At 42.6% G+C, this 14,654-nt stretch overlaps 1 protein-coding gene across 1 annotated transcript in view; it reads right to left on the bottom strand.

Moving 5' to 3' along the window:
• SMO (smoothened, frizzled class receptor) overlaps window positions 1-14,654 on the bottom strand; it is a 71,425-nt gene that overhangs the window by 39,318 nt on the left and 17,453 nt on the right. Inside the window, exons 2-4 of the mRNA XM_077472754.1 lie at window positions 7,080-7,285; window positions 3,767-3,976; window positions 2,584-2,756 (exon numbers count right to left, since the gene is read on the bottom strand). Coding sequence (XP_077328880.1) covers window positions 2,584-2,756; window positions 3,767-3,976; window positions 7,080-7,285 — 589 coding nt within the window. The remainder of the gene's footprint in view (window positions 1-2,583; window positions 2,757-3,766; window positions 3,977-7,079; window positions 7,286-14,654) is intronic.

Here is a 14,654-nt window from a genome sequence, read left to right as displayed (position 1 = left end):
TAGAGGCATCCAGTGAGGCCAATGTCAACACAAAGTTGCAGCCTATGCAGATGACCTTTTACATTGCTAAACCGCTTACCTCTTTACCCTCCCTGTTACAGGAGCTGAAGCGTTATGGCACCCTGTCTAATTTTAAGGTTAATCTACAAAAATCTGAGGCCCTGAGCATCTCCTAACCTACGCCCCTTCTTCCCGTTCAAATGGGCTGCTCGCTCAGTTCAATACCTGGGAACAAAAATTCCTGCAAACTTGAACGACATTATCACACTCAACTATCAAACCCTCTTATCCACGCTCACGGCTGATCTCAAAAAGTGGGACTCCCTGGCCCTTTCTTGGTTTGGCCATTGCAATATACTTAAAATGAATGCAATGCCCAGACTGCTGTACTTAATGCAGGCATTGCCCGTCAAGATACCTCAGACGTTCTTTCACACCGTGCGCTCAATATTTATCAGATTCATCTGGCGTGGTAACCACAACTCTCTGCAGAGAGCTACTACTATGGCCAAAGACTAAGGGCAGTTTCGGATTTCCAGATCCAGCCCTATACCCTTCTGTGGCACATATGACCAGGGTCGTGGACTGATGTCGTCATGGGGATTAAAAACTATGGGTGTCGCTGGAACAGGAGGCTGCCCAGGCGCCACTAGCGGGTCTACCTTGGGCAGGGAAAACTCCTGCCACTCACTTGACTACTCACCCACTGATTGGACCAACTCTCATGGAAATTAAAAGTTTTTTTTCCGTCTAGCATCACTAAGTAATTTTCCATCCCCAATGACGCCACTCGTTGGCCAACCAGACTTTATACCTGGCCTGACTGACCCATCCTTTTCTCACAGACTCCTCAGGGATTCATGAGGGCCTCCTTGTTCTTGCATTCCTCCGGTTGGCTAACTACGGAGACTTGCTCTCAGGCCGGGCTCCACTCTCTTTAGCCTGCTGGAGGGTCAATCAATGATTTCATTTTCTTGGCTTGTTGCCCAAACCAACCCACATTGTCAGAAAGCTCCACTCTTTTGAGGAACTTTGCTTGGGAGAGGGATTGACCCGGAGGTCCTTGTCAACCTCCTACAAGTCCCTGCTAGACATTCACGCCACTGGAGACCCTCCATTCTTAACAAAATTTACAAGTCACCTTCACAGAACGCAAACTCTTTTTCGCACAGAAATTGTAGCAAATATCAAGAGACCACATATAAAATAGTGATGTGCTGGTACAGAACCCCTTCTGTGCTGGCTAAGATATTTCTACTACAAACTGATAGTTGTTGGCATTGTGGCCTACACTCAGGCACCCACTTAGTCTTACACATTTTTTGGGATTGCCCGGTGCTCCAAACTTTTGGGCAGCTGGTGCTTAATCTCATACAGAAACTCACAGATATATCCCTACATGATAACCCAGTGGCAGTCCTCCTTAACCTTACCCCCTTATCGAGGAAACATTATCATAATTCCCTTCTCAAACATCTCCTTAATGCGGCACAAGCCTGCATTCCACCCCTTTAGAAACAACAATCTGCACCAACGATGGCCCAATGGTTCTCAAGAGTGAAGGACATTGAGCAAATGGAAGATCTGACCTCTGCTTTGCGAGATAAATTAGAGAAACATAAATCCAGATGGTTTAATTGGAATCCGTTTCGCTTCTCTGAAAAATTCCACCAATACACATTAGGATCCTTCGTCTAGGATCCCCATCATCTGTTCAGTGTTATCAACCTTGGCTTCCTGAGTGTAATAGCCCCTCCCCCCTTTTTTTTCTCCTCTTCTCTCTCGGCTCTCCCCTTCTTCTGCCTTCTCTTTTTTTTGTCTTTCCCTCCCTTTTTCCATTTCACTTTTTCAATTAAAAGACAAAAGTGATGGGCACAGAAGTTTTTGTTTACCCTGTATTAGACTTCAGCTAAAGGAGCGAGCTTGACTCACAAGCAATTGCTATGTATGATTGATGTATTTGATGCATTCGTAGCAATCTTTAAGCAATGCAAAGTTGTCTTTTTGTTTATATCTGTGTCACGTCTTTAAATAAAAAAAAACAAAAAAAAAACTTGCAATAGGATGCTTTAATGTGTATTTTATTACATTGCAATTAAGGCTTGAAACTAACAGGCAGATATGAGTGCTTCTTCAATAGAAAAGATTTGTATCTGCTTATGAATAGATTTTTGTGCCTATTACTGCTCTAGGGAAGACCTTGACCTTTGACCCTTCCCCTGGCCAACCATTGCAAGTGATGGTTGAACTGAGAGAGCTGCTTGTAAACATTTGGCTATGTAAGGTAACTCGAATGTTATCTGAATTACCCTATTCACAAGCAGTAGCACTTACTGGCATGGGACTCAAAATATACAGGAAAATGTCAGGCCATCCAATAATGGATTTTTTGTTATGTCCAAACTATGCTACAGTTCTGGATTGAGGCCAATGCCCCCAGATTCAATTCAAATAATTTGATGTAATAAAAGCTAATTTACACCTAAGGCAGTTCGTAGCTGATCCTCTGGCATAGCCAAGCACTATTCTGTCAGTGGGCTGTTGTAGTAGATAAGAATATTTTTAAAAATTAACTGGACTTACGTGGGCTCTCCAAGTCTCATGGTACCATCTCCCCGGCAAACAATTTCGTTACGGGCACCATCCATAAACTGAGCAAGCCATCCGATGCTTCCCATGAAAAAGCAGGCATTGACATAAAAAAGAATCACTGCAGGGTAGCGGTTAGAGTTTTTCCAATCTGAGAGAAATGTGGCCTGGAAAAAATGGAAGAGAGAAATACATAGTCACAAACAGGAACCGTAAACATAACAGGTCAATATGAGTTAAGGCACCTGCAGACTGAGGATCAGGACAGGAGGCATTTCCTGATGTGCTAGTCTGAATGTTTCTTTTTTGGTCAATTTAGTGATAATTAATTACTATAACTGCAAGTGCAGAATACACTACCCATAGCTAAACTGCACTAACCCACTTCTGATATCTCCTGATTAATGCAATTTGGCATTGGAAGTGTGTATTACACCACGGGAACAATGGTCAGTAATTATCTCTAAACTAAGTACATAAAGTGTGTTTATATATATATATATATACACATATATACACTGTGTAATTTTATATAATGAGTAAGCATTTCACAGCAATAGACATTGTTTGTCTAGGGCAACTTTATCAATCAGGATGCCGCAGAACCCTAGGGTACCTCCAGAGATTATTAGGGGTTCCTTAGATTGTGGCTGATTGACCATCCATTTACAGGGGCCTGTAGAGTTCCAGAGCCAATACTACTTGCCAAGCAAGCATCATAACACTAATGATCTATTTGGCTGTCTGTAAGGGTAGCACTCTAACATTGTAAGGGTTGCATTCTTCCCAGTGATCACCAATGTAAGGGCATTTTCCTCTCTGACCCCCAATGCACTGATTTTTTTAGGAGTTCCTCTGGGGTAAAAAGATCGAGATGGTCTAAAGCAACATTAGAGCATATTAGGAAAATTCTGATGTTTGAATGCACATCTGTTCATAGAAACACAATTTGGAAGGAGAATACTTCAAGTCATTACTTGTGTAATGGACAATGTAATGGACAATGGATCCCATCTATTCATAGACCAAATTTAGTGCTTGTTGATCTGCACATCCTTCACATGACCGTGGTTCATTTAATAAGCAAAGATGAATCGAGCTGTAGAAAACGGCTCCATTTATTCATAAAGTAGCTGATTTATTCTTTAAATTGTAAATATCTGTAAGAATAACTTACCAGTGTGAAAAATGTACAAAATATGGTGACTGAACTGAATATGGCAATGTAGACATGCATTTCTCGGTGCTCTTTCTTGGTAAATAGCGGATTCTCACACTGAATGCCACAGCCTTCCACATCCTCGTACCAGCTCTTAGGATTATCTGTGCGGACCAAGGGAGCCTCACATTGCCCAGAGCTGTTAAACTTGATGTTTTGCACCTCATTCTGTAAAAAGTACAACAATTCATTACCTGAGAAAACCCCTATGGCCTTAAGTAGAGGACAGAGAGGCAGAAGGATAATTAATTCACCTTGTGTTTAAAGGTCAGCCTGAGCTACTGAGCTCTGTAAACAAAAAGCTTTTATAGGAAAAGCAGGAAAGACATCCTAGAAACTTCCTGAACTTGTTAGCAATTCCTTGCTAGTCTTTACAGGACCTCTGCTCATTATGCAAATAAACCAAAGGTTTGTATTGCCTGCTGCATTTTGATGGGTCTTAGATTAGCTGTTCATTATGCTGACCATACTAAAGGTTTTGGGAACCTATTCTGCTATGATTAGAGAGCCATTAGTCATTATGGCAGGACCATCTGCTCCCACTGTACAAGAAAAATCATAAGATAGTCATCTGCCCAAAAGAAGCCACCAGAGGCTGATGGCATTACTGGTGATAAAAGTATGGCATTATTACAGAGCAGTCCATTAGGTATTTTTTCTTTAAAGCTTGTATCCTAAAGAGTTAAATGAAGCATGTGACTTTCTTTTGTAAATTTGCAGTGTTCTTATTTCTCCAGATTGGTTTCATTTTTAGAGACTGACATATTGCTACATAATGAAAAATCTAATGCTAGCCATACACATCTTGCATTTTGTTTGATTACTGCTGGCTCCGACAGCATCACCCAGCTTAAGAAACTTTGATTAAAATGTTGAAGAAGCTGGTTGGAAATCTGTTAAACAGTGACTGCATCCAATCAGATGCAGTCACTTGAGTATTCAGACAGCCGGTGTTCTGTCCACAAATGTCCGCCTATCAGATAGTGTCCGCCCCGTACTGCGCAAGGGGCAGCGCTTACGCAGTACTGAGCACAAAGAGATTCGGAAAATCTCTGAAGATTAACAGCGCCTGCGCCGTGAGTCCAGGTGCAAGCCCCACCATCCAAGTGGACATAGGGCTGCACATAGTTAGAGAGCCTCTCGCGGACTCGCTTCGCTCGCCATGCTCCGGGCACGGCCTCGCTTCGCTCGGCTCTTTTTATTCTAACTCTATGTCCACTTGGATGGTGGGGCTTAAACCTGGACTCACGGCGCAGGCGCCGTTCATCTTCGGAATCTGCTTGTCATGTGTACTGTGCATGCGCAGTACACAGTGGAAACTATCCAACGGGGGACAGTATTTGACAGGACACCGGCACCCATGGAGGAGGGGGACAGGGGAGATTCCTCGCTCTACGCTGCTTAGCATGGATCAAGAAATCTATTGATAGGGATAAAAAGTGTATGGCTAGCCTAAGTTTAAGAAGCATAGCAAGTCTGCACTGCCTATTGAGTAACACAATCTGTGGGTTCCGGAAGTATAAGTTTCTATAGCACGCGTTCTTAACCTGGGGCCCATGGACCCCTAAGTGATCAATGGATGGGTTTCCGGGGTCCATGAAGGTCAGATAAAAAATAACATTTTCATTCACTATACAGCCCCTCCCCTTGTCCCAATCAATGGTTTCACATTGATTGAGAAATAAAAGAAAACGCACTCTGCCACTGCTTATAGCGCCTACTGCTAAGCGTCTCTTGACTCGTTGGGCCATGTTTACTATTTAAATTTGTATCAACATTTTCTGAACAACTGCCATCTTATGTGTGGCCATTACTTTTTGCATAAAAAGGAGTGAGTTTTTTTGCTAAGATTTTTTACTTTATTCAAACTTTGTGAATGCCTTATATGTATGAGGCAATCAATTTTCTATTTTAAAAAGTACATATATTTATTGCATGCAAAGTTTTGTTTATGTGAATATTTATGGGGAGGGGGTCCATATCTTTCATCAGATTCCTAAAAGGGTCAGTGACTCAAAAAAGGTGTTATAAAAGCAAAAGAGCAACTGTTAGTATGGGAATTTAGTCCAGAGGCTGAGTTTCAGGTTGAGTTCACAACTATTTGTATGCATAAAGTAAAGAAAATGCATAAGACAGCAATGAATGCTCAGCCAGCATATTTCCATCCTATTACTACCACAATGAAACACAAAACAATTTGTGCAGACATGCTATCAAGGCATGCTCTAAAGCCCCATATGCACGGTCAGAATATCATACAAAAAATACTGCTTTCCAAGTGATCATACGTTACTCTGATCGTTAGTACACAGCTGTCATCCAAAATTTTCCAAAGGGACAAACATGAAAATCTTTCTCGTACGATTTCCGTTTAATCAATACAGTTTTCATTTGAAAATACAATATGAATACACTAAAACACATAACATCACTTCTGAATTTTTATTCTGTCATATGAGAATTTTTATGGTTTAGTAAACCATTTGTTTTCGATATGGAAGTTGGCATCAAAAATAAAATGGACGATCATTCATCCGATAATCTCATTGTGTGTACTAGGCTTAACAGTTGCTCTGTTGGCTCAGTTAGCTATGTTTATCTCCCCTCTGAAAGATGGTTCGTGATGGATCACTTTTAAAATGCATTTGACAGGCAGCTCAGAGACGCTATGTAGCCTTCTCACTGTCTGTATTACCTGTACATTACATGTATGGGTCACATTTAGTGGTGGTTCTGCCTGCCAAGTGGGACGTGAAGTATAATTTTTACCACTACATGCCTCAATCACGGCAATGTGTACTAACATTGCCAACTTTCAGCTCGGCCATCCATGTAAACAAGGAATAAAAGTGTTGTTATAGCCAGTTCTTAGCAGAGTTACCTTATGCAAAAAATATACTAATAGCAAGGAGCACTCCTGTATTCTGGTAACAAAGATCATCATCATGTCTTTCACCTTGTAGCTGCATGTATACTGTAGTGTAGTATATCACACACAGCCAGCCATTCTGTATAAACAATAGGTGTCTTAGGGCATACTATTTTAGAACCCCTTCATCTTTTTTTCTCCTAAACACCACAAGAGCATCTGAACAGACTAAATATTTTACAGGGACAAGTTCAAAAAAATCCTATTTTTGACAATCACTCCACAAACAAATTATATTTTAATAATTTAAATGGCTTAAAAAAATGGAATACAATTTTTACAAGCGATTCTTCTCAACATCTTGAAAGATATTTCCGAACATAATTATGACTGGTAATTTACCTGACAGCCATCTGGGAACCGATCTGTGGTGCACTTTAGAAAGTCTGGCCAGCCCCTCTCGCGCTCTACAATGGCGCAGGGCCCACGCGTAGCCTGACAGAGACTTTGACTTGGAAGTTCTACTTTGCCCCCTTCACACTTTGGCATGTACACGGCACATAGGAGCGGTTGTATGGACTCCCAGCAGCGCGGAGCATTCCGTAAACCTAACAGAGGAAAAAAGATTAGTCGTGGTGAAACTGAAAGAACACATTGATCCACAGATGCTATACTTTACTATATATATATAGCTGGAACAGATGGTGATCTCTTAACAAAGTACATATGTCTCTATCCAGTGAAAAACAACATCTGAAATGTGGTGAGATTTAAATTTTTATCAATTTTTTGTACAAGAGACAGAACCATGTAGTACCATGACTTGAAACTTTGTGTTTTAATTCTGCCATTGAATATCAGGGCCAATGCTTTTTTGAGCCACGATTAAGGCCTGATGGCCAAAACTGCCAATGTTTTAACTGACTTCCATGGCACCAGCCTTTCTCCCTTTTCAGCATGGATCGTACATAGAGGTTTGCAGAGACTTCCCATTACTTCTGAGTGCTGTGTTCTTGAGACTCCCCGGTCATTACACAGTATGTAGTAGCTCGGATGCACCTGTTCCAAAGCTCTTTTGGCCCTACTGAATCAAAGGAGTGCAGTTCATTTTGCACCCCTGTGACCTGTTTTTAGCCTACAGGTGGCTAAAGCCCACTGTTGGCTGATGTCGCTCAGTTGGTCCAGGCATCTGGGTGGACCATGTGATATTTCACTTTTTATTTTTTAATAAATCTGCAAAAATGCCAAAAATTCTGTGTTTTTCTGTCAATATGGTGTGCTGTGTGTACATTAATGAGGGAAAAAAATGAACTTAAATGATTTTAGCAAATGGCTGCAATATAACAAAGAGTGAAAAAGGTACACCCTTCACATTTCTGTAAATCTTTTCATGTGGCAACACTGAAGAAATTACACTTTATTACAATGTAAAGTAGTGAGTGTACAGCTTGTATAACAGTGTAAATTTGTTGTCCCCTCAAAATAACTCAACACACAGCCATTATTGTCTAAACCACTAGCAACAAAAGTGAGTACATCCCTAAGTGAAAATGTTCACATTGGGCCCAAATTAGCCATTTTCCCTCCCCAGTGTTTTGTGACTCATTAAGCCCCATACACACTATCAGATTTTTTACTGATTTTTTTTTTCCTTCAAGTTTACCAAAACCATATAATATCAGGTCAAACATTAGGAGTTTCAATTTGTATGCAATCAGGCAGGCCCTTGCACTACATGGTTTTGGTAAATCTGAAGACGGAAATCAGCAGAAAATCTGATATTGTGTATGGGGCTTTTGTTACAAGGTCTCAGGTGTGAATGGGAAGCAGGTGTGTTAAATTTGGTATTATTGGTCTCACTCTCTCATACTGGTCACTGGAAGTTCAACATGGTACCACACGGCAAGGAACTCTCTGAAGATGTGAAAAAAAGAATTGTTGCTCTACATAAAGATGGCCTAGGCTATAAGAAGATTGCCAAGACCCTGAAACTGAGCTGCAGCAAGGTAGCCAAGACCATACAGTGGTTTAACAGGACAGGTTCCACTCAGAACAGGTCTCACCATGGTCATCCAAAGAATTTGAGTGCACATGCTCGGCTTCATATCCAGAGGTTGTCTTTTGGGAAATAGACCTATGAGTGCTGCCAGCACTGCTGCAGAGGTTGAAGGGGTGTGGGGTCAGTCTGTCAGTGCTCAGACCATATGCCGCACACTGCATCAAATTAGACTGCATGGTTGTCACCCCGGAAGGAAGCCTCTTCTAAAGATGATGCACAAGAGAGCCTGCAAACCATTTGCTGAAGACCAGCAGACTAAGGACATGGATTACTGGAACCATGTCCTGTGGTCTGATGAAATATAAAAAAAGAAGGTAAAACACTGTGCTTACTTAACCACTTCAGCCCCGGACCAATTGTCAGCCTAAGGACCAGAGGTCTTTTTACAATTTCGCACTGCACTGCTTTAACTGGTAATTGCGCGGTCATGCAATGTTGTATCCAAACGAAAAATTTGCATCCTTTTCTTCCCACAAATAGAGCTTTCTTTTGATAGTATTTGATTGCCTCTGCGATATTTATTTTTTACGATATAAAAGGAAAAAGACTAAAATTTTTTAAAAAAATATATATATTTTCTACTTTTTGTTATAAGAAAAATCGAATGAACTAAAATTTTAGTCATACATTTAGGCCAAAATTTATTCAGCCACAGATCTTTAGTAAAAAAAATGTCAATAAGCGTATATTTATTGGTTTGTGCAAAAGTTATAGCGTCTACAAACTAGAGTACATTTTCTGGAATTTACACAGCTTTTAATTTATGACTGCCTATCTCATTTCTTAAGGTGCTAAAATGGCAGGGCAGTACAAACCCCCCCAAATGACCCCATTTTGGAAAGTAGACACTCCAAGGACATTGCTGAGGGGCATGTTGAGCCCATTGAATATTTTTTTTTGTCCCAAGTGATTGAATAATGACACAAAAAAAAAAAAAAAAAAAAGTTTACAAAAAGTTGTCACTAAATGATATATTGCTCACACATGCCATAGTTATATGTGGAATTGCACCCCAAAATATATTCTGCTGCTTCTCCTGAGTACGGGGATTACACATATGTGGGACTTTTTGGGAGTCTAGCCGCGTACGGCACCCCGAAAACCAATCACTGCCTTCAGGATTTCTAAGGGTGCAAATTTTTGATTTCACTCCTCACTACCTATCACAGTTTCGAAGGCCATAAAATGCCAAAATAGCACAAAACTCCCCCAAATGACCCCATTTTGGAAAGTAGACACCCCAAGCTATTTACTGAGAGGCATGTTGAGTCCATGAAATATTTTATATTTTGCCACAAGTTGTAAGAATATTACAATTTTTTTTTTTTTTTGCACAAAGTTGTCACTAAATGATATATTGCTCACACATGCTATGGGCATAAGTCAAATTACACCCCAAAATAAATTTTGCTGCTTCTCCCGAGTACGGGGATACCACATGTGGGGGACTTTTTGGGAGCCTAGCCACGTACGGGACCCCGAAAACCAAGCACTGCCTTCAGGATTTAAATATAAAACTCTACCAAAAAAAACTGTTAGCGGGGATCAGGCCTGACTCTGCAAACGCTGCAGTTATGCGTTTAGTGTTTTGTAAGTGACAGTGATCGATCAATACTGCACTTGGGTGGGCTGGGCGGAGGGGCAAAACGCAGGCGCTAGCAGGTATCTGGGCTGATCCCGCTAACAATGCGTTTTTTTGGAACCCTAAACTGCTGGGGACGCTAGTATAGATCTGATCAGATCAGATATTGATCTGTTCAGATACTATACCACTACTGGAGGTTTATGCTTTGCGCGTGGGTGTTAGTGGTACTGGCACTAACCTAGCGCTGCCTGGGGCGACGCAGACCCTGACCCTAAAACCTAATTGATATCACCCGCCGGGTGATCAGGGGGTTAAACCTTTATTGGGCAATAAATGGTGGGTGTCCTGATGCTATAAAAAGCAAACTAACCAGAGTCACTCGTAACACTTATACGGTGATCACTGGTGAAAGGGTTAACTAGGGGCAATCAGGGGGTTAAAATCTTTATTAGGTAGTATATGGGGGTCCCTGGCGCCATATAAAAACCTGACGGGGAACCTAAATAACTAACTGGCTAACCAGACACTAATGCAGCGATCAGAAAAACGATTGCTTAGTGATACTGGCAAAAGGGGGTGAAAAGGTTAACTCTAGAGGCAATCAGGGGGTTAAATCTTTATTGGGGGGGGGGGGGTCGGGGGCTACCCTGGACCTAACACTAACTACCCTGACAGTTTTTACTGTCACAACTGACACTAAATACAGTGATCAGTAAATAAATGATCACTGAAATCAGTGACACTGTGACTGGGGGGGGGGGGGGGGGGGAATTTGTGTGCCTATGTGTACCTACATGTCAGTGTAGTGTTTGGTGCACTTACTTTCTGTGTTCCCCCTGCAGTCCGGTCAAAAAGACCGCCCCGAGGAGAATGACATCACTTCCTCCCTGCCTGTGTTTACAATACACAGCGGGGGAAGCTTCTCATTCGCCAGGAGTGATCAAGAGGGGATGGCCATCCCAATGGCCATCCCCTCATCCCGGATGGCTCCTGAAGCGAAACGGACCGCCGCATCCAACGGGAAGGGGTCCGATCGGACCCCCCACCCACTGGAAGGCAAGCACGTATTAGACCCATTGACACTTTGGGTCTAATTTGGACATTTTCAGTTAGGGGTGTACTCACTTTTGTTGCCAGCGGTTTAGACATTAATGGCTGTGTGTTGAGTTATTTTGAGGGGACAGCTCATTTACACTGTTATACAAGTTGTACACTCACTACTTTACATTGTAGCAAAGTGTAATTTCTTCAGTGTTGTCACATGAAAAGATATAATAAAATATTTACAAAAATGTGCGGGGTGTACTCATTTTTGGGAGATATTGTATACACACACACACACACACACGCACAGCTTCACACTGCCTCTGTCAACATACCCTCTTATACCGCATTCTAGTGCCATATCTATGTATTGTGTGTGTGTGTGTGTATACTGTGTGGCCCCATAATCTCCTATTGCCCGGGGCCCCCATAATCTTCTCCTATTGGCCGGGGGCCCCATGAGTTGTCAGTCCACCCCTGTCATATTTGCGATAGCACGTTTCAGTTAGATTTATATCGAAGCGATCCTCGTAGTCATGTTTTAACTCTGCTGACGTTTATCAGTTCCAAAAAAGTGATGTGGAACAACTCATACCTATTCCTTAATGCCATCCTAAATTCTGAATAGACATTTTTTCCCCCAAATATGACATCATCATTTAACTATAAATTTTATAAACTAGTGATATCATTTTATGCTGTAAACTTAGTGCTCAGTGATATCACCCAAATTTGGGAAATGGCAGTATAATTTGCCATATGAGTAATCCTGAATGTTTTCCATGATATACTTCACAGCTGTGATTGTAACTACATCTGGTTATTACAACAATCTTATCTATTTGATATTGATGCATGAAACATTGGAAACAGCTTAGTGGCCATCATGGATGGTGTGAGCAGGGAGGCCTTTAGCTGTATATTCCCATCATTTACAGTATGGGTACATCACCCTCTTCCCCTATAAACACACCAACATACACACACACACACACACACACTGAAAACAGTTTGTTATAACAACTTTAAAGACCTTCGGTACATGTGTGCCTCTCTTTCCTGTGGAATTCATTGTTCTATATAGAAGCTATGTTTTATTTTAGTTTGGTGTTTCTGCCGAGGTGTGTGTTGGCGTCTGAGCACATAGCCGGAATGCAAACAAGAAGCCGTCTGCAAACATATCCGAGGTGTAACTCTTTGGATACACATAGCGTTACACAAGCTGCTAATACTGGGCCAGTTACACAGAATTTCAGGACTCTTGAAACAAATGGCATAGATGTGGCCTTGTGTCAAAAAATACAACTGTCTGTTCCCAGATTCTTCATTTCATGATACAAAAGTAACAATATAAAGACTGATTGGTAGCTATGTCTTACATGGGTTTTCATTTAGGACACTTTTGACAGACAGGTGTTAATTTACATTAGGTTCACATTGCTGCAGTACAATTTTGACTCGATTTTTAGTACAATTAGTAGTGTGACTTTGCTGCCACTCTGGATATACTATTGAGGATAAATCACACTGTATATTGCACCAAAGTAGCATAGAAACCTTGTCCAAAGTCACACCTTGCATCATCGAAATGATGAGAATAGGTATCTTTCAGTGGCGGCTGGTGCTGGAGGATTTTGTGAGGGCATGGAAGAAGCAGAAGCAGGAGAGGGAGAGCGTTACCTGTCAGCTGCGGTACATGTTTCCGTGTCTCTTGTGGCAGCCATCTTGGATTTCGTGTCAGCTGTGACATAGTCCTGCAGCCAGCGGGGGAGAGACTGGGAGCAGGTCCTGTTTCTGGCCACAAATTGCTCCATCAATAGAGAGTGTCGGCAGGCAGCAGGCTTGGCTAGAACCGGATCACCTGGACTACGCACTCAACCTACGGACAGAGTCCTCCAGCAGTCACGGCTCCCCTGGTGCTCGGTGCTGCAGCTTCTGCAATTATATTTTCTTCACCCTCCTGTCCTGATTGGCCCGGGGCAGAAAGCCGATGCCGATTCGCTTGTATCGCAGGGTGGGAGGGCTTGGGGCGCAGTTCTCTGCACCCCAAGGACAACATAAAACTGGCCAATTGGGGCCTCAGGCTGTGGTTGTGAGGGGGGTGACGAAACCAGGTAGAGACCTGTTGGTCTGGTCCCCGCACAGTGCATGGCCTCACAGATTTTGCGGGCTCGGGGGCCAGCGCCCCTTGTGGACTGGTGGCTACTGGTGGGGAGGAATTCACTAATGCTGCTGTGCCACTTTTCTGGTGTTAACCTCCCTGGCGGTTTTCCCGAGTGTGGCTCAGGGTTAATTTTCAGTACTATTAGCGGTAACCCGGAGCCACACTCGGGATTGCATCGCAGTATCCAGGAACATGAAGTTACCTTGTCCCTAGGATCCCACGATTTACTCCCGTTGTCATCAACCAATGTGACCAGAAATGTGTGGACTATACTAGGGAAGACCAAATGCATTTAAAGTAATACTAGTATGATAAGTCATAAACAATAAAGCAAACAACCACAGTGACACACAATGATAATGCTAAACCAAATGTGTATGCAGGAGTAAGATATAATCATAAACGTAATCAAGCCAGGGTCATATACGGGAGATCAATCAGACAGAAGAGGGAGCAGGACGGGACAGGGAGAGGACAACAGGAGGAAGGGATCAGTCTGAAAGACAGGACTCCAGGGATGGATGCAGGGTTCAGGAACACAGGATATAGAGTACAGGGTACAGGTTCAGGATTCAGGAACACAGGTCTCAGGATAGCAAACACAGGTCAGGGCTCAAGGAGCAATACCAAGGCAAATATGTGAGCATCTGCCGGGTATATATACACACCTCCTGCAATCGGTCTCAGGTGACGCCCGATTGCAGAAGTTGTCGGCTCCAGACTGCCGGGAGACACCCGCTAGTGAAAACTAGTACTGTGGCCCAAAGATCTGCCAGCGCCACCAGCAAGTGAAACCTTTGACACCCGCTGTGTGCCCCGGCCGGGTCCTCCACTCGATGCTCTGTGTGTTCCGGGTTCAGTTACCTGCGAGCGTCGTGACGCATGGGGGCGTACAAATCACAGCACACACACACACACACAATGCATTGTAATCTTATAGGATTACATTACTGTATCAAATCATTTGACCTCAGTTTATCCCCAGTGCTTTGTGCAGTGCCCTGCCTGCATTTTTTCTGCTTGGAAACTTGAGAACATCCATGGCATCCAAAAAAGCGCGCCTCTCCGTCAAAAGCAGTTTATGACCGGCTTGAAAACAGTGATAGCGAATTATGCCCTGTACAC

Source organism: Lithobates pipiens, unplaced genomic scaffold (assembly GCF_037356315.1).
Source record: "Lithobates pipiens isolate NorthernLeopardFrog02 unplaced genomic scaffold, aLitPip1_a1.2 Scaffold_8, whole genome shotgun sequence".
Classification (NCBI taxonomy): Eukaryota; Metazoa; Chordata; class Amphibia; order Anura; family Ranidae; genus Lithobates; species Lithobates pipiens.
This window is presented reverse-complemented; position numbering and strand designations above follow the sequence as displayed.